At 42.7% G+C, this 24,728-nt stretch overlaps 1 protein-coding gene across 10 annotated transcripts in view; it reads left to right on the top strand.

Moving 5' to 3' along the window:
- NFIA (nuclear factor I A) overlaps positions 1-24,728 on the top strand; it is a 248,632-nt gene that overhangs the window by 164,770 nt on the left and 59,134 nt on the right. For 5 of the 10 annotated variants that reach the window (XM_084291335.1, XM_084291336.1, XM_084291333.1 and 2 more), the window contains 4 exons: positions 4,034-4,151; positions 6,498-6,625; positions 22,569-22,655; positions 23,689-23,727. In XM_084291335.1, coding sequence (XP_084147461.1) covers positions 4,034-4,151; positions 6,498-6,625; positions 22,569-22,655; positions 23,689-23,727 — 372 coding nt within the window. The remainder of the gene's footprint in view (positions 1-4,033; positions 4,152-6,497; positions 6,626-22,568; positions 22,656-23,688; positions 23,728-24,728) is intronic. The other 5 variants (XM_084291332.1, XM_084291340.1, XM_084291338.1 and 2 more) reach the window with 3 other exon arrangements.

Here is a 24,728-nt window from a genome sequence, read left to right as displayed (position 1 = left end):
ATAAATGGAACTCAGCATAATTAGATGGTCAATAGCAGGCTGTACTTGTAATTTTAAAATGAACATCACACATTTCATATCTGTTGTATTCAGCTAAGCCTCTTTGCATCTAACGATACAGTGTGTAGGAGACAAAGGCCTTGCAAAAAAAAAAAAAAAAAAGAAGAAGAAAACAGATCCCCTTTCCTCTCTGCATCAGCAGTGCAGTGTGTTTCCCTTTGTTTATGGAGTCACAACACAGGAAAAAGTTTATTAGTCAAATGTCACGTTTCTCCCGTTTAACCTTAAACACATTATCACTTTTCTGCAATGTTACACATGTAATGATCTTAGTCACATCCCAGCCCCTTTGTAAAAATAAATACATAAAAATGGAAAATGAGAAGCTAAATATTAACATGACTGAGAGAGAGTGCCATATTCCAAGGAAGACAAATGCCAGCCTGGCTGGTTTTATTTAGTGGGTTTCCTGTTCTCTAATTCAATAAATTTTTCAAAATAAATATTCCAATTGAGTTAAGTCAGAGGGCTTTTTGTTAATTTCTCTGTTATTTTTCTTGACATTTCGGGTGAAGATCCAGGCTAACGAGCTGGCAGCAGGGGAGGCTCTGCCCGTGTCCCCGGGCCTGGCGCTGCCGCTCGGCCTGGCACGGCCACCTCCCTCCTGCCTGTGTGGCAGCCGGGGGTGAGGGACATTGTGCCCACACCAGCCATCTCATCCTGCCCCTTCAGAGCAAGTGAAACCCATCCCCTGCACACAGGGGCTTTTTGAGATGCCCACAGCTGGAATTGGAGCCATGCCCAGCATCAGTCTGCTTGTGCAGACCCCCACGCACATCCCCGGGGGTCCTTCCTCTGCCAGCCCCTGTGCCCCACCACATCGTGGTGTCAGCACGTAGGTGGAGACCCTTGTTTTGAGTCAGAACTGAAATTTCTGACATCCTTTCGTGATCAGGAGATGTTCTTGAGCTATCAGAAGGTGGTCACTTTGCTGCAGAGCATTTGTTAGGGGCGAGAACGGCATGTTTTTAACGTCAGCGGCCTGGAGTTTCTGCAGGCTGCAGTGTGTGAATAGCCAGCTGTGCTGGATGGTGAGCTTCCCAGCCGTGCTGCCACTTCATGTAGGGCCACAGCACATTCCCAGTCCTGTTCAAAGACCAAAGGCAGTGTGAAAAACCATTAGAAGCAGGCTGAGATGCCTCCTGGAGGTGCCTCACACAAAAAAAAACACAGGAGCTACTGGAGCAGCCAGGCAGCCTGCAGCTGAAACCCCATGCAGAAGGCATGAGGTGCAGCTCAGCTCCCTCAAGGCTGAAAGACAGGAATCCAATATGCAGGAGAAGGGATTTGAGAACAGCTTGACCCTGTGCAGAGCTTGTCACAGCGCTTCTAGGGTCACTGGCCTCGAGTTGGTTGTGGCAGGATCGCAGTTCATCTAGGAACTGCCATGGGACTTTCCAGCATTCAGCTGCTGTGGGCCATCTAGCCACTTCAGCCACTGCTGGGGACATCTGTTGCTGTTTCGTAGAGGTGGCGTTCATTCTGTAACCCTCTGGTTGCAAACAGGCTCTTGCTGTGGTGAGGTGGTTTGGCCTGTAACAAAGAAAGCATCCTTCGTGTTTGCTGCAGGGGCAGAAATCAGTCTCTGATTAGCAGTTGCTACTTTGTGCTGAGTTTATACAGGATTAGCAACACCCAGTTCCTCCTCCACCCCTGTTCTGGAGGTACATTTAATTTTCATGTAGGGCCAATTCAAATGTTTGAGCAGCATTGTCTTGGATTTGGGGAGAGGGGGAGTAACAGGGAGGCAGAAGGAAGAACAAAAGCATTATCCAGATACTATTTTTTCTTCTGTATCTGTTTGGAATAAAGCTGCTTCATAAATCTTGTAGTGGTTAGGAAATTCATTGTGCCTCAGAAAGAAAAGAAATAGTGCTTTAATTTGGTGCTTGCCTTTTTATGTTCCTGTTTGGAAAATAGTGTGCTTAACCTGTAAGTTAGGCTTCGGTAGGTAGAGGGTGCAGAGGAACTGATCAGCAAAGGGTTTGCAGAGCAGAAATCTGTTTGGCAAGGAAGTTGCTGAAAACTGTGGAGTAGATGCTGCAGAGAGTACCTTTATGATTGATTTCCATTCAAGTCAGACTGACTGCAGTGTGGTCATTTTTCTAACCCATAACTGCTCACACTGCAGCAGTCTGCTATCTGCAGGGTGTCTGAATTATAGCAGTCCATGTCCGTGTTACCTTTTACACAAATTACTTACACCGTTTTCTTTTTCCATGCAAATTCATCAGTTTTACAGCCTCTTGTAGTTGCTGTCAGGAAACTGTTGCAGAAAGCACAAATTGATAAAACGAGTTAATTTTACTGTGCTTAATTTTTCTTTCTTTGTGTTAACACACCCTCTCATATACCCGGTGTACAGGAAGCGTATGATAGTTAAGGGAAGATAACAAAGGATTTGAGCGTTCTTGTCATAAATTACTTCCCAGCTTCGTTCCTTTTAATGATCATTCCAGATTTTCTCAAGTTTTAATAGTGTTGTGTATTTTCCGTCCCATGCTTTTAAAAGTCCATGGCTATCCAGGCTGTTCCCTTTCTGTCTCAATGACGTTCTTAAAAGATCCTTGCCAAACAACAACTAATTGTCTTGTGGGGATGATGAGGCAGCTGCAAAGCTACATTATTCCTCTGTCAGATCTGACACTGTGAGCTCCTTAAGTCTTGGGGTGAAATACTGGCCCCATTACAGTCAATGGCAGCACTCCCAGAAGGCCTGCATTTCAGCCCAGACATGTTAGCTGGGCGATAGGAGCTATCCTGTCTTCATTTCCTCACTCCTGCCCCGTCGGAGTGAAAGATTTTTTCGTCTTTGAAAAAGGGCCAGATTCTCAGACCAAAGATTAAACTTGGCTCAGCATCCTTGTGTGGCATTGAGACTGCTTCGCCTTTGTTGCTGTGAATCGGGGCTCTCAGACAATACGTTCCAGGCCAAACTTGTGCTTTTTATTGTGTAGTATGTCCTTTTTCAGATGTCTCTGAAATGTGAGAGAAAATCATGATCTGTAATTGTCAGCTCCCTAAGTTGCTTTGTCCTGCAAATAGCGCTGGAACAGCAACACTGGCTATGGGACCACATGCCATATAGTTGCATGTTTTTGTGAAATGCATTATCTTTTAATGCATTTAACTTTAACGTTAAGCTGCTCTGTTCCCAGAAGAATACAGCACATGGAGTTCATAGGCTTGTGCCTGAAAACTTTAGGGCGTGCAGGAACTCATAATATTTTAATGTAAAACCAAGGCTTTAGGACATGGAAATTAATGCTATTCATATCCCTTACAATAAAATTTAGGTGCTGGGTAAGGTAGTGAGAGGTGAGCAGTGAAAAGTAATCGCTGGATAACATTTTTTGAGACAAATGTCTAGCTGTGATTTAGCTGGAGGAGAGGCCAGAGGAAAATTCAGATGCTCGCAGGCAGAAGAGAACTTGGGTTTTTCATCTGTGCTTGTACTTTCTCCAAGGAGCATTTGTAACCTCTGTGCTTGGGGATGTACATCACGTACATACCCAGAGGTCCTGAGGTGTGTGTTTCCCTGCCTATACTGCTTATAGATTATGCCAAGCACACTACAGGGATGATGCAGCCTATTTGTAACTATGCCAGTAAATGCAATGTTGTCCTAAAAACAAACGCAACAAGTTTCATTAAGTGTTAGACTGATATTAATAGAAAAGTAGCGCTTAATTAAATTGAATAAAAGTGTGTCATAATTGTTTGATTTTTTAAAGAAAGAATATAATTGGAGGAATAGAAGAAAGAGTCTATGGAACACTATATTCTTGATGAAATTAACATTTGCTTGATTGCAGTGCCTGTTTCCATTAGCATTTCTCAATTTCCACATTCTACCTATACTTACTGTGAAAATAAATACATTATTGAGGAATAAGAAAGTGATTTTGAAGTACAGTTCATGCCTTATTCACTTGAGTTACTGACTTCATTTTTTTTTTTTTTGTTTCCCCAGCACCAATAGCTGCAGGAACAGGCCCTAATTTCTCCCTCTCAGATTTGGAAAGTTCTTCATACTACAGCATGAGCCCAGGAGCAATGAGGAGGTCTTTACCTAGCACATCCTCTACCAGGTAATTTAATCTTTGCCTACTGCCAAGTTACTTGGAAACCCAGGCAAGCATCATTACTCATCAGGGAAAGTAACCACTAAATTATTTGACAAGTTGTTTGGGGGCCTCAGGATGGGGAGCTGTTTCAGATTCACAGAGCTGAATGTTCAACTGGATTGCTGTTAAAGTTCTTTTTATATATACAAACTTTGAAGAAAATCAGTTGCATTGCCTTGTATAACTTCTGGCTCATGGCTTGGTGTATCAGGAGAAGTTCCACGGGAATTGTTGGAGTTTTAGTGGTGGCAGAAGAGAATTGGGAGCTTATCGAGATGAGCTACTTTGTCCTGACAGGAAAATCTTAAGATAGACTTACATGCATTCTTTATCTTAAAAAGTGTTATCTGTGAGACTAATACAGTTTTAGGATCTTAGTCTTTAATGCATTCTGGTTTTCATATAGCATTTAGAAATTTGTGACTCAACGATTTGAAAACTGTGAGTTGTTAATGCAGATGACTACCCAGTTTCATTTTGATTTTGGCTTAGATGCCAACTGCCAGACAAGGATATTTTTTATTTTTTTACCCTATCCTCTTACTTTAAGCATCCATGAGATTAGATTTATAAACAAGCCCAGTCACTCTGGTAGTTTTGAATGCTGTTAAAGAAACGGACTGATCTTTCTTCCCCCACGGCCAAAATAGATCACTTATTTCAAAGACATGACAAGAAAGTCTAACTTCAGCCCAGGGTTGTTTGACATTTTTATCTCAGTCTGCAGTAAGCAAGTACACATGTAGAAAAGCTCTATAGTTTGAATTTGGCTGTTGTTTTTTTTTTATTTTCTAAAAAGAAAATCTTTAGAGGGAGGCTCTTAGCCACAGTTTCTTACAGCTGGCAGTAACTGGAAGAACATTCAGTTAGTGCACATTATGAAGTTTGGTGACTACAGTTCCCATTACACATCAGTTAAAAACTTTGTCCTCTTTCTTCTTTGCATATAAAGTGTGCACCCCATTTACAGTGCTCATCACTAGCACATTCTCAGGTAGAGTTTGGTTGTGAATCCAGACGCAAAAAAGTGAGGTTATCAGTTACTTAAGAGTTCAGTTGTTACTCTTCTGTTCTTCTGCAAATAGCTAGCAGTGATAAGGACACAATTATAAACAGCATGGGTAGTTAATAACTTGGTGATATGTTTGTTTTCCTCTCATTAGGCTGTTCCCAGTCAGAAAAAAAATATTCCTTAAATACACAGAGTCAGCGGAATTATCAGGCGGTAATTATATTGTATGCACACAATTTCCCCTATTGACACATAACAATTCTCTAAATTACGGAATGGCCAAACCTGCATTCCGCACATACCACAAAAATTATTCTTCCTGTTTCTCACAAACTGATTTTGAATACCTGTGCAGAGCTTCGGGAAAAGCGTTGCACAGAGACTGGAAGTTTTAGACCAGCAGAAATTGGAATATTTGATGTCTTTTAAATATGTTCCCCCTGTACAGAGGAGCCTGTTCTTGAATGCCTTAAAGCTTAATAGAATACAGATTTGGGGTAAAAAGTGAGCTGCCCCAGCCTTGGAAAAGTACTTAAAAGAGAAATTCTCAGTAATGTCCCCACGCAGTCTGTACAACTCATTATAGAAAACAGAGCCAACCTGAGTGTCTTTGGCTTTGGGATCCTCTCCCTACCAAACTGTTGGACTCTGAGTCACTGACCATCAGAGACCACTGGAAAGGCTCTTCTGTCTCCTGAGCTGTTGGTAAGGGAGGTTTGATAGATGACAAGGGAGTCCTTTAGTACTGACATGGGTCAGAGGTACCTGGTGGTGGCTTTTTTATGCAGTTACAGGGTAAAATGCTTGTACTTGTATGATAATGGGAACATTTGAACCACGAATGGATTCTTCCATCTTTCATTTGTCTATGCTTCTTATGGGACTGAAGTCTAGATTAATTTAACAGCTACAGTTAAAAGACTGAAAATACAAGTTTGAGCTGATAAATAATATGCCTTTCAGACTAAGCTGTGCAAAAATCTGACAGTTAAAATGTCTTGCATGTTATTACCGTATTCATTCAACTTGCAAAAATAATGCCACACAAATTAAATTATTTTATTGACCTCTATGTGCTTTGGAAAATGTCCTGCTTTTTTGCCCTATAAAAGCCTAAAAGTTAAACTGTCTTCTAGTTAAATTAAGGCATGTGTAGGGGTTTGGTTTGAACTCCTTGAGAGGTTGTAATTTCCATAGGCAGGTTAGTCTCAAGCAGTGCTAGCAAGGTATGTCCCAAAAGATCCGCCTTTGTTCCTTTCCATATATATAGTAGTTATTATGTGTTTTTACTTCTTCAGCTCTACAAAACGTCTCAAATCTGTGGAGGATGAAATGGACAGTCCTGGTGAGGAGCCGTTTTATACAAGCCAAGGGCGCTCTCCAGGAAGTGGCAGCCAGTCAAGTGGATGGCATGAAGTGGAGCCAGGTAAGCCACGGCTTTCAGGAGCCCGATAAAATTATCTCCAGTTGCTCGTTTTGTTATCAGAGTACACTGAATGCTGTATAGAAAGGTGCTCTATTATAAAAATCTTGTAACTTCTTCTGAGAAAAGGTCAGTCTAGTGAAAATACTGTAGAGGTTTTATTGCTCCTGCAGCTGTAAATGTTTCTGTAGTGTGTCACTTCTGTATTTTTGCCAAATATCTTAAGTATTTAAATAATGCAGCAAAAGATACACTGTCTGTTTCTGTCAAAATGTCCGGATTCAGTTCTGGGATAGCAGTGACATTTGTTTAGCAAAAAGCAGTACCTGTTTGGGGTGTTCCCTACAGTTAGACTATTTAAATAAATATCCTGAAACTTATGTAAGGTAGAAGGACTTTTCAGGCATTCTACGACACTCAAGATCACTTAGTAATGACTTTTAAGAGACTTACAATGTCATCTGAAGTGCAGTTGGAGGTTTCATATCAAAATAGTTATCACTGCGTATTAAACTTCATAAGCTTTAGGAAGTAGCTCTTCTGCCCCTTCTCAGTTAATTTTTATGTGTGATCTTTCTTGCTGGTTATCTTTTGGGCTATGTTACGTTATGTATTTAACTGTCTGTTGGTCACTTATCTTGAGATCATCTGGGTGCTTAATACTATTGAAAATATTTTTCTGGGCCAGTGCTATATATAGAGGTAAAGCTAATGGCTTGATTTTGGTTACAGCTAAATATTCACATATTTATTGCCAATAAAAATAACAAAAGTTTTATTTGTTAGATAAACACAGTCAGTACTTTCATCTCCCAGTGCTTGAGAAGCCTCCCAGTGTTTGAGAAGGCCCTCTAAACAGCCCAAAGGGTCTTTCGCAATACATGCTTTTTTCCTTTCTTGTTTGTTTGGATTTAAATTAGTATGTTTTTGGTTTGTTTTGAAACAACACATGCTTGTCCAGGGCACTGTGTATAATGAACTGTACGGCATAGAAAAGTAAATTCAACCTGAACGGCATTAAAATCAGTGCTGTGGGCACTTGGCCAGCCACCTATATCCTTCATCATGTAGGAAACATACCCACAGCTTTCTCTGGAGACCCTGTCAAACAGCTGTCCTTTACAGCATGCCCAGAAAGTCACCAAATTTGGGCTATTCCAGACTGGGAGGGGACTGATTCCCGCGTCTGGGAGCCCTTGGAGGATCCCCTGCCAGCTGCCCTCTCTCCTCTAATGAGGAGGAGCCAGCTTGTGGGCCCTTATTGAGTGCAGATGTGGCACTTTGGCAGGAGGAGAGGGTGGACCTGCAGGCAGACAAGTGCCAGGCTCCCTGTGACTGCCTTGCCACCGTGGTCCCCAGGGCTCTGGTGTTTTCAGCGAGTTGTCCTGCTCCGTAGATGCTGGGGGCTGTTTCCTCCATCCGCTCCAGTCTCCAGATGATGTAAGGCAGAGCTTCACCTTGCACTGAGCTACTCTGCTCATGGAGCAGCAGAAGCACGAACAAAAGCTCAGCGCCCATCGCAAGGAGAGATCGCAACCTCCTCTCAGGCACAGATGGCTCAAAGCTGACTGGTTCACTGCTTCGACATCATGGTCAGACTGAAGGCTAGCTCCCCCCAAAGTCTGGGGTCCTCTTTATTAATGACAAATGTTCTTCATTTATACAGCAGCCAGAGGCTGGCTATTAATTTTGCTATCACTTCTGGTGATTTTCCCCACATGTGTTCATAACCTTGGTCTCATCCAAGTCCTGTCCAGATAGTGGCACTGGAGTGCTAAGCTGGGCAAGAGAAGTACCTAAAGCCCTACGTGCACAAGTGGGATGGGGGAATTTAAGCACAACTGCCCATGTCAAACTTCCTGAGGTTCCCAGATAGGGAAAGGAGTGAAGAGGAGAGGAGAGGAATGTAGAGGAGAGGAGTGAACAGCAGAGTGAAGAGAAAAATAAGAGAGAAGAGAAGAGAAGGGAAGAGAAGAGAAGAGAAGAGAAGAGAAGAGAAGAGAAGAGAAGAGAAGAGAAGAGAAGGAGAAGGAGAAGGAGAAGGAGAAGGAGAAGGAGAAGGAGAAGGAGAAGGAGAAGGAGAAGGAGAAGGAGAAGGAGAAGGAGAAGGAGAAGGAGAAGGAGAAGGAGAAGGAGAAGGAGAAGGAGAAGGAGAAGGAGAAGGAGAAGGAGAAGGAGAAGGAGAAGGAGAAGGAGAAGGAGAAGGAGAAGGAGAAGGAGAAGAAAAGGAAGGTACTTCTTTCCTCATGACCTTCCTCGTTTATTATGAGAAATCCCTGGTTCTGTCTAGGCATGCCTGTAAAATGGCAGAAAATCACCTTGCAACATGAGGGACTCAAGCCAGGTACCAACTAGATATAGCTCAGATTCATCAAGCTATCTATCACTGTTGCAGCGGAGAAGAAAAAGAGCTTTATCCTGCATGCGTGGGATGCACTTTCAATCTTCATGCTATAGCCACTCAGCCCCACCCTGAGCCTTCTGCTCTGGCTTTCCAGCAGCCTCTCCTGTGAATTCATTGCCTCAGCTTCTCTGTAAAACCTGCAAGAGCACGGCTGGCAGGAAAATTACCCAAACCCCAGCTCATCAGTGGTGAAGGACAAAATAGTTCTGGTGTCCTTTCATGCCAAGGCATCGGCGGTATGTCACTGGAACAAAGGGCTCCCCCCTAAGTAGCAGAGAGGGGCACATCCTGCCTGGAAGCTGTGCACAGTGCCTTGCCTTACCTCAGCAACCACACCCGGGTCCAATGCTGATGTCTGTTCCTTCGTATTTGACATGGCTGCTTTATTTCCATAAATATCAAATGTGTTATGACGTTCAGTGAGGCATCTGCCTAGAAATACTGGTCATGAAAGCTTTATAAATGGTGCTAACATCCTGTTACCTGGTGTCTTGCCACAGTGCTCCTCTCTGAGGGATGGGAAGCCCCTGCTCTGTTTCAGATCCCTCCTTTCCAATGTCCCTCCCGTCCAGAGAAAGGCCTTGCCGTTTATTTAATCTACAACCAAAAGTGATGGCACATTTTTAACATACAGTAGAGTTTCTTCAGTGTCTTTTTTTTTTTTTTTTCTCAGTGAAATTCACAGCAGTTTAAAGACTAAACCCATCTTTTTGTTCCACTTGGCATTTCTTCTCTGTGTTTCACTCTGTGCTGCGTGGGATAATGCAGGTATCAGCAGCGCAGAAGGATGCTGCTTCTGATGGCAAGCTAAAAGTTCTGTCATGTGCTGGCAGAGCAGCATAAGCCAGGTTCCCAAACCCCAGAACTGAGCCCCGTCCTTTGGGTTACCAGCCAAACAACGGGAGGAGGAAATCAGAGCAAGGAAAGGAAGCTTAGACGTGTCTGTGGGCTAGCTGCTCCGGCGGGGAAGGAAAGTTCAGAGCGAGGAGCCAGCAGCCAACCTCCCAGCCCAGTAGGATCCACACCAAAGATAATAATATATCCTTTGGCTTTATTACCTCTGAGTAGATTGCTTCCTCGCAGGAGATTTAGATTTATGCAGAGATAGCTTCTTGGCCTATGTGCCTTGACAGGTTTATGGGAGTGAGAGGATGAATATTCTGTCGATGTGTCTTGCATTTGCTTAATTCTGAGGTGTGCACGTGAGAAAAAGTGGGGACTGAAATTCTGCAACAGGTGTGGAGACCTCTGTGTGTTGGTGAACGTATAGAGGAAGAGGGCAGTGCTCAAGGCACGGAGGGTAGGAGGGGGTTATAGCAGAAAATGCTGCCTGGGACAGTGCAGGGAGCTGAGGTCTGCATGAGAGGGTGGCTGAAGAAATGTCACACTTGAAAAGAACACAGCATAGAAACGAAACAGAAAAGGAGAAAACAATTTCGCACCATACAGCAGGAAAAAAATATATAGGGAAAGAAAAAAAGGAGCAAATGCCAGGAAAACAAAGATTTGACTTCCTAGAAAGGAAATATGAAATGGAATATGTGAACTCCTCTTAGAGAGCACTCCAGGCAGAGGGTTATTTACCGCCAGCCGTGACTAGTCACTCTACATCTGTCTCCATTTTTTTCTCTTGAACAAATTCCCTTTTTGGATACTTTCTTCCTGCTTTGCTTCCCTGTGATTGCCCCTGTAAGTGGTCTTTGGAGGGCAGGCTGTATACTCAGAACATATGTGCAAACTGGCAGGAGAACAGAAGAGGACAAAACCACTCTGTGTGCTATTTAGATTAGGCAGTGGATGCTTCCCCTGTGCCTACTCTCGGGGTCTCCGCTGCGTGCAGAATACAGGCTGCACCTATTGTCCAGCCACAGCCCTTCCTCTGAGCTCCTACTTCGTAGGGACCCAGGGCTCAGGGCACCCTGACATCTGCCTCATGCGGAGACTTTGTGGGGCGTAAGTCCTCTGTGCTTCACCCACCAGCAACACGACCTTTCCATTCCTGGCATTTCAGACCCATGGTAATGAGCAGAGGACGCAGCCTTGTGTTTTTTACATCTAGATACTTCTTGCAAGCGAGGATATAGCACTCTCCTTGTACGTCAGACGTGACAGCCAAAGCAAAACCCAACATTAATTCCATGTTCTTGTACTGTACTCCTTGAGTCTCACATCCATTTACCTGCACTCGAAAGCTCCTGGGGAGCTCTCAGGCCTAAAAAGGCTGGAGTCTGCCAGAAAAGATGAATTTCCTCTCACAACAGGAAGGCTTAGGAAGTAAAACAAAGCAGACATGTAGTAAATTACTTCTGCTTTTCAAATACCTTTTGCGGTATCCTCCTTACCATTACTTTATCTCAGCACTTTCAGTACATAACTCTTGTTAACTGAGAAGAAGGGCAAGAGAGGATAAAGATGATGTTAGTAAGAAAATAAGGCAACATCATACCGGCTTTGAACTCCGGTATAAAGCTGGCCTCTGTTCAGTTCTGTGGCAGGTCTGCTGGTAAAGGGGGTAAGCCATAATTACAGGTATAAGCTTTTTAATTCCATAATCAGATGGAGTTAATATATATCAGTATCCTACTTATGCATTTTTTAATGCATTCTCTGATTCGGGCCAGGAGTAATATTCACATTGTGCTCTGTCAGTCCTTTTGTAGGGTAGCATATGGATGGTATTTGCCAATTTTAATCCTATTGTATTTCTACAGTGTGGCATGGAAAAAACGTTTAAAATGTAAATTCAGAGTGTCCTCTTAGTTTCTTTACTTAGGTCTTCCTGGTACTTGTATTTCCTCAAGTTAGTTTGGTCTCTGGAGGACAGTAACCCCAAGAGAGGTAGGTGTTTGTACTCCTTGAGATTTCTGAGGGGACAATCAGCTCTGCTTCAGTTGTGGTCTTGGCCAATTTACAGCACTGCACCCATTTTCAGAATGGGCTGAGCTCTGTGGTCCTTCCACAGAAGGATGGATGTGGCCTTTTGTGCTGTGGGAACCTTTTCCCACCCCAGCTGCACCCTGTTGCTCTGTCCTGAGCATGTCTTCGCCTTGAAAACCTCAGGAACCAAACGAGTCTTTCAGTGCAAAAAACCTTAAGGAGTTAATAATCATACTTCCACTGCATGCCTGAAAGACATATTTACAGTTCCAGGGTCTCATGGAGTTGATAATATTATATGAACCTACAGTAAGCTAGAGAGTTCCCTGTTAGACTGCTGGACACGTCTTTGATAGTAAAGATGCTATTAAAGTCAGCCTCATGATTGCTTACTACACCACTCAGGCTAGCACTGTTCATTCTCATGCCACTATCTATGGGACTGTCTGAAAATAATTTCTGAGCAATTTCTATGCGGCTGTGGAGCTGAGATCCTATTCTGGAGCCTTCTCCTTGCAGTGGCAGTGACCTCTAACTTACTAGTGCCACGTCTCTCCCCAGTGCTGGTTAGGGAAGGATCATATGCAGGCAACTGGTCCAAGCTGTTTCAGTAACTACCTTAGTCAATCTGGAACAGGCTGTTTTTTTACAAGATTCTCAAAATGCAAGAAAACTTCTCCATATTCACTAAGAACCTTTTATTTATGTCTTGCAAGTCAGAAAGACTCATTCAGGCATAGATCAGATGAGTTTAATTTCAGAGTCTGTTCAGAATTGTATCTTGGAAACACCAGAGAAGTGGTATAAGGGAGATCCTAGAGTGTGTTCTGTATGTCTTCTTCCTGCCCTGAACACTGTTGCTGTCTGGCACTACCTAGAAAAGAAAATCTGTGCAGTATGTCCCAGCATCAGTGATGCGGAGTACATCCGATCTGTCCTCAGGCAAAAGGTCTATGGGCTCATCAAATTCAACATCACACACTAAGTCAGAGCGCAGAGAAGTTTGCAGTGACTGTTCTACATTACTGCCAATGATACAAAGTATTGACTGTAGAAAATATGAAAAACATGAGAACCATGTTTCATACAAAATAAAGGAAAAAAATCATTTTTTTCTGGGAAAACATTCAATTTCAGACTTGGAGTAATCAATATCAAATAAAACTCCAGCATTACTTTTCTGTGGCTTGCTGTAGTGGGCAGCTTTCACTGCCTGGATCGTAAGTAGGCACAGGAATTTCGTGATCTTTATTAACTTCCTTAAGCTGAATTGGTTGGATACTCATATACCCATTTACGAAAGACAAAAACAAGGAAACGTCTCAATTTCTTCGAACTAGAGGAGGTCTGCATCCAGGATCCCTGCCAATTATATTTACTCAGTATTTCCCAGATGTGACATTGTGTTGCCCTCCAATTCTCAGTGTGTAAAGAAAAAAACAGACAGCCCACTCACACAGCCATGAAGATTGTACCTGCTTGTGTGGCAGCTTCATCACATACCTTGACACTTCTATCAGCAGGCACCGGTGCCTTTTTTTTCCTCCATTGAACTTAATATCTGCAGACAGCAGGAACATTGCACAACCAGACAAACCTCCAGCCACGGCATAGTTTGGCTTTTCTAACGGGAGGTCAGAAGCAGATCAAGTTTCTCTGATGGCCAGAACATGTTGGTTTACAGCACAGAGAGCTTCAGCAGGCTGATTTGTGCCGTTAGGCTGAAGACATGCCACGAATGGTGCAGCAGCCAGAACCTCTTGCCTCCCAGGTCCATGCTAACATCCACTGCTTATTTTCTCTAAAGAACTCTTTCTGAGCTGTGTTAGACCGTGCACTGTGCCTAGGATTCCTGCTCCCATGCACCTCGTTTTCCCATCCCTGTTCAGACACATACATCTTGTCTACGAGGCATTACAGACAGCTTCCCACATCTCTCCCCACTCATACAGAGTCTTCCACCAGCCTTGTTCTGCCGCAGGTGAGAAGCAGAGTGTGTCTGGCCTGTGCTGCCTTTCTTGCTTCCATCAGTGGTACATGTTGTTAAACGTGCCCTGTGTGGGTGCTACTGTTTTAAGGTGAGCAGGCAGATGCCCAAAGTGAAATGCAGAATGAGAGCATACTTAAGGAACTTCAGCTCCAGTAAAATATGGAACTGTCCTTAAATGTTCCGTACTTCCATAGAGTCCACGTTTCCTTATTCCTGCTCTCTGAATTGCGGTGTCCCATCAAAACACAAGCTGCCCAGTGGTTCCTAAGAACGTAGGAATTTTCTTTTCTTCTTAGAGAAATAACACTTATCAACTTTTACTGAAATACCGTATCAGCTCCTTGTCACTGGCAGGCTACAGTTCCTGCCGCTAAAAGTTTAATGCATTTACAGGAGCACTTAGGCATCAAGACTTTGATATCACAATCTGTTAGTCACAGGTGCTACATGATAGGTTTGTGTTAGCACATTATAGATCTTTTATCAGATACAGCACAAAATGTGTGTGTTTCTCTGCCAGGCACTCAGAATCAGCCTGCTGCATAGTTGATGAGTTACTCACCAATATAAGTTGTTGTTTATTTTAAACAGAACTTTTCCAGAGCTGCACCTTAATGGATGACTTGAACGCTAATTGGTAGGCCAGCAAAGATCAAGAACATAACGTGAGGCAGGAAAAATGCAGGAGGTCAGCTGTGGTGCTTTGAGCATTGTCACTTCTTCCCAATAATATTCATCAAGTCAAATGATTAACACTACTCATCTGCTGTAATAGGCATCGTCATTTTGACAACAAATTACTGCTGGATCAATAGCTCAGCTTTTCTTTGGCAATTCACATGGTAGCATGAGACCTGTGACAACATGCCATGCTGTTGGCATTACTGTTTCAACATCAAGGAAGGAGGTGAGAGATGGGAAAAGAAGTACTGATTGAAAAGTCCATTCAGATTGAAAAGTTTGAGATGTTTTCACACCTCTCAAAGGCTCTTTTTTTCCCCCCCAGAAACCAGACAACACAACAGATTTGGCCCTGAGAATCACCCTAACTGTACCTTCCATTTTTACTAAAATCAGTGGTCCCATGCAAGTGTTGGAGCACATACCTCAGCTGTGCTGTAATCCCCTGAGAAGTATACCCCTTCTTTATGGTCCCAGAGAAGTGAGTCACTCAGTGTCACAGCCCTGCTCTTTGCACCTAATTCCAGACGTCGGGAAATCCATCATTTAAAAGGGGTACAGACCTGTAGGAGTTCTGCCTTAAAAACTGCAGAAAGTGCTTCACCTCAGATATCAAATTAAAGCTGTGTTTTCAGCTGCCCTAGTGCACACATACCATTTTCACTGCCTTTAAAGACCAACTTTAAAAGCAGATCTTCGGCGTGCCGTGACCGCCATAAGACCACCTGAGCTGATCTTCGGCTCCACACACAGGTGGCCTCGTCTGAGTCATTTTTCAGATTGATAAGGAAGATTTAGTGCATAGAAAATTGTTCCCTGACAAAGGCTGGAGAAATGCTTCCTGGAGATAAAGGGATTGCTGGGACGGGAGTGCTGCATCAATAGTCCATGTACCTAATGTTCTTCAGATGTCCTTGCGGGCTGAGCTGTATTCTGCCACTTGTCCTCTTTAACATACGCAAATGAAGCAAAGACAGTGAGATGGTTTATGCTTCACTGTTGTCACCAAGTGAAACCTGTAAGCTTCCTCATTACTGGGACAAAAGCAGACATTTTCCACACGCTTTCAGCAGTAATCTCTGAAAGCTCAAGTACAAAGCTGCTGAAGGACAGAAGCCCCCTCAGTCTGAACATGGCTGTGCGTTTCTGGCTGTCAAACATGAATCTCTGAGAGCTCCAGACGGGTCTGCTCTGATGCAGTTATCCTTGAAGATCATCTGATAGTGCAGCATGGGACTGTTTAATTGCAAAATGGGATTAAACACATTGAGAGTATTGTACCTGTCTTCCAAAAGTTGAACTAGTTTCTTTTTTTTTTTTTTTTTTATTTGCTTCTGGGACCAATTCAGGATGTTGACTTGGATCTATAAACTCTTCTATAGATTAGATCTTGGTTAGGAAATGGACTGCATTCCTTTCATGTGCTGTCTTAGCAGTTGAGATCAGCAGACTTGCTTTTTCTAATGTGTTTGGGAAGCAGAAGCAATATTTTATCTCCTAGTATGCTGGTACAAAAATGTTCAGGTTTATTAATTCTTCAGGACACAGGAAAAGTCTTCATCACCTGTGTAGGCAGTCATGGGAAAGGACCCACTGCAAAGACTGCACTGAACTCTGGTTTTGGAGGCAGCTGGAAAATATTAGTTGTCTTCAGAGCCAATATACAGTACGTATTGAGAGCCAGTAAATGATGCATATTATTGCAAATTCCTGTGCACTTCTGCATTTTATAAAACAGATAACTAAAATACTCACCTAGCCAGATCAGTCCCCAGGGGATGTGCATTTCTAAGCAGAGGACAAACCAAAAACACAGAACAGGACACAAATTAGCCAAACAGAATGGCCAAGTGGTTGAAACAAATGGTTTTAGGATCACTGAGCAAGGACCATGACCTCCTTTTGCATCAGTCAAGGCAACTGTGAAACTTTGTGAAAGAAGCTCACCACAAAACAGATGCTGGGCTATCTTAGGTAAATAAATTACCAAAAAATAATAACAAAAAACTCCCCTACACATTTTACAAAGCACAGCTGTGTAAATACTGCATGAAACGGGGGAGAGGAGGAGAGATGTAACATACACCCTTTTTTATGCAGAAGTTCTGCTCTCGGCACTGTTTATTAACATTCCCAGTACAACCATCACTACGCTGCATAACACAGTGCAGCTACTGTACACATCTTGATCTTTGTTTTAAAGGAGAAAACAGGCTTGGTTTTAAAGCAAACATTCTCACCCAAGTTGAAATGTGCAAGGAGAGGTGTTAGGGGACGGAGAGAGGATGGGGCAGGAACGGGAAGGGGAAGCAGACTGTGTTACATTTCTCTCTTTTTTTTTGTTTCCTTTCCCACACTGTGTTTGTTGCTCTGACTCTAGATATTCCTCATGCGCTGCTTCTGCACAAAACCAGGAGCATTCCTGAGCTCTTAACTTCACAGAGCTGGATACCTACTGCAATTTTCCTGCTTCTCAGCTGCTAAGTGCAGCACATGCCAGCCTCCAAATGCTCGCATCAAAAACTGTGGATCTGCCCACAGAGAGGAAGAAAATGGTTCTTCCCAACTAGGCTGAAGGCTCTGACAAGGTACCAACTTCTTCAGAGTTAGTTGCTGCCCCAACACTTTGACCACAGCAGTCAGTGAGCATAGGAAAGCAGAGGAATCTGTCTAGCGGCCTTTGAGCTCAGGTAATGATTTGGCTCAGTGGCTGCAGAGCCATCCTATGCCCCCAGGAATGTGTATGTGCCGTGATGGCAGCTGTGTTATTTCCCCAGAGTGGGTAGTCTGTAACCTTGACCCATAACCCCACAGCTTATGGCACGAATGCAGTGCTACCCCTCAGCTCATCCCCAGACAGCCAAGCCCCACTGGAGTGATGGTAAAAAGGACATTGCAGCCCAAGTTAAGGGATACTGCTTAAATAATCCTATTTTTCTTATGTTTTCTGGCTCCACAAAGACTTAAAGTACATCAGTATCTTCCTCTGGCACATATGCTGGCTGTAGCTTTATTCTGAGTTCACTGCTGTCTTGCTTGGAGGAGAGCAGGTAATCCACAGCATCTTCCACCTCAGCTTGCCCACGCTGCTCTTGCACGGCCAGCAGCCCTGGTGAGCTCATTCCTTCTGCTCTTCTCTTACACCACTCGTTGCAGCTATTAATGCGATACACACCAAAAAGCATAACGTAAGATATCCTGTAGCTAAAATTAGCTGGAAAATTATAGGCTGTGTTTTGCTGTTTTGTGCACAGTCTTCATTTCCCTTGCTGGGATTTGCCTGAAGATCTTTGATCCCCCAAAAGCCAGCAAAATGAAATGGCACCACCAGTCCTCGTGTCCAAGAGCAGTGCTCTCAAAAAGAGCAGGGCCATTTTATCAGCAAAAGTCTTACGTTCCACCTAAGTAGGAAGGAAATAGCTTTTATTTTAAAAGTAAGGATTTATAGTCAATGAGATTGGAAAAAAGTATAAACGTATGGATTATCTTTCTTTGTACTTAGTGTAACATCCCATTTTATTACAGCAGCCCACGTTTGTCTCCAGGAGTTTTATCTGTGATGTAGTACGCTAATGCACTACTGTGCTCTGAACAGGAGAAAGCACTTTGGACGTAGTCCAGATTTAACCCTCTCTTAGGGCTCGCTGTTACTCTTTTGCTGAAATAGTGACAAATGAAAGGAAGGCACCATCCTCACTCTTCCTCTGAATTCTCCAATCCTCGGTGTGAGGGGCATGCTTGAAGCAAAGGGTGGTGGTCATTGCCACTTTCTTCACAACTCGTCTGTCTCCCTCTGCTCTTTCAGTCCTTACAACCTATGTCCCTTTGCCATTTCTTGAGTGAAAACCACTTGGCCACACCTAATCTGAATGTGCTGTGCAAGAAACTGCTTTGGACTGTCAAAGGTTCAACATCTGACATCAAAATGAGTCCCAAAAGCAGTCCGGTAATCCAGGCAGAACTGCCAGTTTTGGCCAGTTGGAGCTTTTAAAAATTAAAAGATCCCCAAAACAGCTGTATTTCTTATGCAAATCCTTAGCCAAATGGGAACTTGTAGGTATTAAATAAATTGTTTGCCCTCTGTTAAAAAATGATTGTCTAGAAACCCAGTAATTTTGGGGGTCCAGGTTGTAAGAGGGCAAAGCAGTCTTGCAAAGAGCATTTCTCCCATGTTGTGAGAACTATTGTGCTGTTGTGATTTTACAGTGCTCTTTCTCTACTGTTACAGAATTTTTCTCTTTAATGTTATTGTGGAAAACCCTGAACAAAACCTGGCACTTAATTCAGAGTAAACAGTGGCAGTGACTGAATAGAAACCTGATGTCAAATATACAACTACCGCGGGAAAGTGAGAATCCATTGCTTTCTCATCTCTGCCAGTTGTTGCCTTCTTAAGTGTGTTATTCATAAAATTAGCAATTTAAAAATGCATAGAAACATTATTTTTTATATTCATAGCGTCACTCTAAAAAAAAAAAAAAATGGTTAAAAATCGATTTGCTGGCCTCTTGGGGAAATGCTGTAATGTTTTTGGCTGTCTCCTACTTTCTGCTGCCAGCTAAAAGTACCATCTGGCTTGTTTAGGGCCCTTTTCCATATCAGGTGCTTCCAAAATTCTCCCCAACCAGAGGATTGTTTCATTGGGTTGCTTTGCCTGCTGAGGCATGTGTCCTGGGCTGGGAATCCTACTGCTTCTGTTCTCTGCCATCTTGCTGACGGTGGTGTGTGTATGTTTGGGCACAGATCTTGCTGCCTCTCTCCCGAGGACATTTGCATCATTGTCAGCTGCACATATTAAATTGATATGCAGAGCTCAGAAACACGTATCCCGTCTTTTGTCCCTTTGTTTGTGCAATTGTTGTGGTTTTAATTCTTCTTTGACACCTGGAATATCACAAAGCTGCTGATAATCTGTTGGCTACTAAGGGAAATGACATTGATAGAAGCATAATGTGTGTCAGACTTATATCTAGATAATTGCAGACACACCCCAAACCCTCGCAGCTCAGGGAACTAAATCCTAAATCCATTATTAATTTGGAGAGTCATATGTGGCAGTTGGCTGTGGTGTCATCGCTGCAAGAGTCACTGGTACGGGATCTGAAAGCTGGCTAATTCTGCCTCGCCGTACCGAGTCCTGCCGAATGGGAGTCACTTGGGGAACGCGCCTGCTGCCATTTTGTGGCACCGTGAGGAGCTGTAACAAAATGGTGTTGACGTCCCTACCCCTCGTGGAATGGAGCTTCCCCACGTGCCTTCCTCTGCACACACACAAAACCCCAAGGTGGGATCCCGGGGACCACACGTGGCACCTCCTCCTCCTCCTCGGGGTTCTTTGTTTTCTCAAATTCACCCTTTTACTTACAAACAGAAATCTACCCATCGGAGGATTTAGGAGTGGATTTGAAGTATTGTAGTTGCTAAGTATAGACTTTTGATGTGATCCTATGGAAAGATGGAGCACGTTTTGAAATAGATACTGCCGTAAGCTGTCTTGTCCTATTTCTAAAATGATCTGTGCCATACACTGCTGACTTTTCCTGTCCATCCATTAAAAAGTGAATTATGAAGAGTGCTGAGACAAACAGATAGTAGTTTAACCTTGTTAGTAAATATCAGGTAGCTGATATATACTGCTAGGATGTTACATCACAGCCTTTCTTTTCAATATAGGTTATGAAATTATCTTGTTACTATATAAACTGCCTTTGCTGTGTACATTCTTCCAGAGGTTTATTGTTCTTTGTATGTTGGCACAGTAGCATGACTACGAAGAGTCAGTTCACGATGTGGTGAATTTTAAATACTTGGGAGATGGCCATATCTATTCTCCAGCAAAGGAATGAAATACGAATATGAAATTATTTTTTTTTGGTCTACGGTTCTAAAAGTTTCCAAAGGCATGCTAAAATGAAACGGAAATAGTAACTAAAGGCAGGATGGGAAGTAGTACATCAGAGCACCTATTTTGTTTGTTTCCTTGTTTCCCTCCAAATCCTAATGTGTTAAGTACAAGTTAGCATTTTAAATTAAATAAACCCATTCTGTGAACTAGTAAGATACTTGAAGTATATCACACATTATTCATTTATTTTTGTGTGAGTGCAATAAAATTTTTACAAGCTGTAATCTTGTTCTTTTAATAGAGAGAAAACTATGCAGAATATGTTGCTTAGAGTATTAGATAAGCTACAGTGTGTTAATCAAATATTTTTGTGATATGAGGGCAGTTGAGAAAACAGTACAATTTTTGCTAATGGCACTGGTAAGTAAACGGATCTATCATTACATTGTCATGAAAAGTGACATTGAGCAGAAACACCCTGCCAATCCCTAGAAGATAAGTATTTAATGTAATTAGACAGACACTGTCTCCTTTGTTGAACGTAGCATTAATCACCCAGAGAAGTCCAACTTTATATGAAATGGCTTTTTCTGATATGTCTTTGTATTAGAAAGCTTCTTGCATGGTTTTGTCATGATGATATATTTGAAGAAATGACTGCTGTACGGTTTTCCTCATAACCTATCCTGTTGTTCTGTGTTCCATAATATATATATTTATTTTATTTAGCAGTGTTGCAGTGTGTAGCCATGACTTGTTTCTAAGTCCAGAAAAGTACACACATTTGGAGCTGAACCTCCTTGAAATAGCGACTGCATTCAACTTCTGCAATGTAAAAGAAACACAGATAGCTTCCATTATGCTCTTTAACTCTTCATATGTGGTGTTAGCATAGGTTCATTGTTATGGCATAAGCAAAGTGTTTCTTGCTCCAAATGCTAGTTCATAATATCACACACGAAAAGTACTTCTTTCTATGAAAATCTCATTGTTAAAATGATGAAAAATGTTGCCCCCTTCCAGAATTCATTGGCACTACATTTTTTTTTCTCCTCCGTTGCTTGTAATTTGTGCTGTGAAATGCTGTCTGGTTATGAACTGGTATCCACTTGAATCAGCGCACAGCTGCATCTTCCCACCTTCTCAGTGGTGCAGAGGGCTTTGAAGGGGAAGAAAAGGGTTTAGTCAAAGATGATAGCAGACTTCGCCAAGTAACAGGTGGAGGTCAAGCCGGTTTATTTGTTGGGCTGAACAGAGTGCAGAGATGAAAAATCTTCGTCATAATAAGGTTTAGGAAGAAAATGCTGACTAGTCTAAGCTTTGATTCCAGCTGACAGATCCTTTTCTAGTGTTCATTACTTGATTTCACAGTTCAGGCAATTTTAAGAGGCTTAAAATTATATTTCTGCTCTCCTCTATAAAACTTTTCGATCACTTTCTAATTTTTGCTGTAAGTAAAGTTATAGGGACTCCCTAATATATCACTCATGCCTTTACAATCTTATAAAGTCAATATGCCATCAAAAAATGAAAGGATGAACCTTTTTTGAGGTCCTTACTTTTACCGATTATTTTTATAAATGAAGTAAAAAATTGACACGTAGGTACCAATTTGATTAGAAAATTAATTCCAACTTCAGAAAAGTCCCCTGAAAAGTGTGTAGTAAAATAAGCACGATGTTCAAGAAGTCACTTTTCCTGCCCAGGCATATGGGATTTTTATAAGTAACTGGTGACAACACGAATGAGGCTGTGCTGTGCCAGAGCGTTCAGTTTCAGTCCCCAAGTGCCATCACGAAAGGGAGTCACAGCAAGACCCCAGGCAATCAGAGCAGAACGTCCTGACATTGTGTGGCAGTGCTGGGACTGCCATGACCTGGCGGCATCACTGCATGTCAATGCAGCACCACAAAGGGATTTTAGAGGGCTGAACTGCAAGTGTGTGAGTCTCTCCTAGTTTAGTCTCCTGCCCTTTCCCTCTGCTAACTGCTGGGAGGAGAAGGTAGGCGTTTCTCCTCTCCCACCCTTTTTTCTTCCACCACCACCTGCTTCCTACCTGCTGAAGTTAGCAGAATAGGAGTACCTTTAGCCATTTGCTGAAATCTTCCCCCCTCAGACTTTCTATTACTTCTGCATTCATTCTTTGCAGGAAGAGGAAACTCACTGGTCAAACCCTTGGACACCAGAATAGTTGCATGCAGTTTCCCAGGGAGCCAGATAGCTCTAAAGCTTCCCAGTGAGTGACAGTTTCTCTCTTCTATTCTTCTGAAACATGTGTTTTACACATATACTGGAAAATGTTAATATCAATTTACAGCCAGATCCTTGCTTTTTTTAAAAAAAATCTCCCAAAGTATATACACTTAGAGCACCTCAGTACACATGTCACTTTTTTATGTAGGAGAAAGTGTTGGATGCTCTTATACACATAACATCATTGGGCTTGAAAGCTGTGAGCTCATTCAGAGTTAGTGGCAAGAACACTGGACTTGCCAGCACCAAACTGTGAAACCTTTTCTATGTGACTAGTAGAAATCTCATGGGGGTTGAAATCCAAAAAGGGGAGGAGGGGGGGTGTAAATTTGTGCATTTGGATTCGAGTATCTTCAATGCTATGATTTCAACTTTGTCTTAGAAGTCCTTGAATCACAAATCATTGGAGGCTGGGAGAGTATTTTGGAGAATTACCACTGTGTATGCTTTCCCTGGTCTTTTACTCTTTTCTAGGCATCCATTACTTACCACTGTCAGAGAGAGGATACTGGGCTAGGTGGATCCCTGTAATCTGATTTGGCATGGCTATTTTTCTGTGTTCCTAAGCTCATGAGATCAAGTTATGTAGGATTATTTCATAATGCCAGAGCAGCAGTTTCTGAGGTTCGACAAAGCTATCTAGCAAAGTGTCTAATAAAAAAAAAATCCTGTCCCATACTGTAGCTTTCTTGGTCCAGTGAAGCAGCATCCCCATGCATACAAATCTTGTAAAGTTACTTTTGATAGCTCCCTCTGTCCCTTCACTTTTTGTAAGCTAAAGTGCCATTTTCCTTTTTACAGCTTAATTGAACTTAAACGCACCCATTTTCTGCAATGTGGTATTTTGGTAATTTTGCTATTTCCTCGTAAGTTTTCCGTTAAGCAAACTGAAAGCTTCCCCTTTATCACTTCACTGGGCCAAGATTTCACACAGTATCCTGCTTGCTACAAAATATGATAGTGTTCTCTCTCACCTTGTTTCTTTTTTCTTCTTTTACTTTCTTTTATAAAATTAGGATATCTAAGAAACCCCGAACACCGCGGAGCACTACATGGTGGGTGTGCTTATTCAAACAATGCCAATGCTCTTGTTCTCGGTGCATAGACATTTTGTGGTGGTTGGGGGGATGTACCAGCTGTCCCTCTCGTGTGGGTTCTCCAGTGTCTAGTAGGAGGGCTCATGCTAAGCACTTTGCCAGAGTGACAGCCCTGGAGGGAGCACTTACATGTTACCTCTGCCCTTTCCGTGCCTGTTTTCATGAAACTCTTAGGGACTTTTTCCCTGCGAGCCCTCTGCCTCCCTGTCTGATGTGTTTAAAATTGCACAGGAGATGAGAGAGGTGTTGGGCAGACCACACAGGCAGACAGAGCTCCTCTGGAAATGAAGCCAAAGCCAAACTGCTGCGCTCTTGCCTGCTCTGCAATGGGAACATTTTATTTTTTTCCAGGAGGATTCTTTGTTCCTCCAGAATCCTAAAGCTATTGGGAATGCCGAAAAATGAGGCTGATTTCGCCTGTCTGATATCACCTGTCTGAGAACCGATCTGTTGGAAAGCCATTAAAGTTCTCGCTGACTGGGAGCTGCCAAGACTTGCTCAGGAGTTGCTGGTGGCAGGTCCACGGTGCCATTGCAGCAGGCGCTCACCGGCGTACAACTAGCAATGGACACTTTCCAGGAAAAGAGCACAGCAGCTGTAGATCAGCTACAAATGATTTTCTGTGTTACGGAGAAATGAGATGACTGTTCAGTCCTGTGACTGTCAAACCGAGGCAGTCATATCATAAAAATACCAGGAACCACTGGATAGCAATACATAACAGTTCCATGAGTACACTCTTGACCTGTCAAATTATAAATCCATTTCAGTTTGGTACGATGCACATGAATTCAGCTTGCAACTCTTTCTTTCTTTGGAATAATGTATAAACTCTTCACCTCAAATTGTGTAGAAATCAGGTGACTTTACAGTACATGTTAAATTACCTGAGTTATTTTCACTCCTGTCTACAGCCGTTTTATTAATTAAAACATATGTTCAATGGCTGTGTATACCGA

This window comes from Netta rufina (genome assembly GCF_964035555.1).
Source record: "Netta rufina genome assembly, chromosome: 8".
NCBI classification, from domain to species: Eukaryota; Metazoa; Chordata; class Aves; order Anseriformes; family Anatidae; genus Netta; species Netta rufina.
Note: the sequence above shows the minus strand (reverse complement) of the source record. Positions and strands in the feature narration are given on the sequence as shown.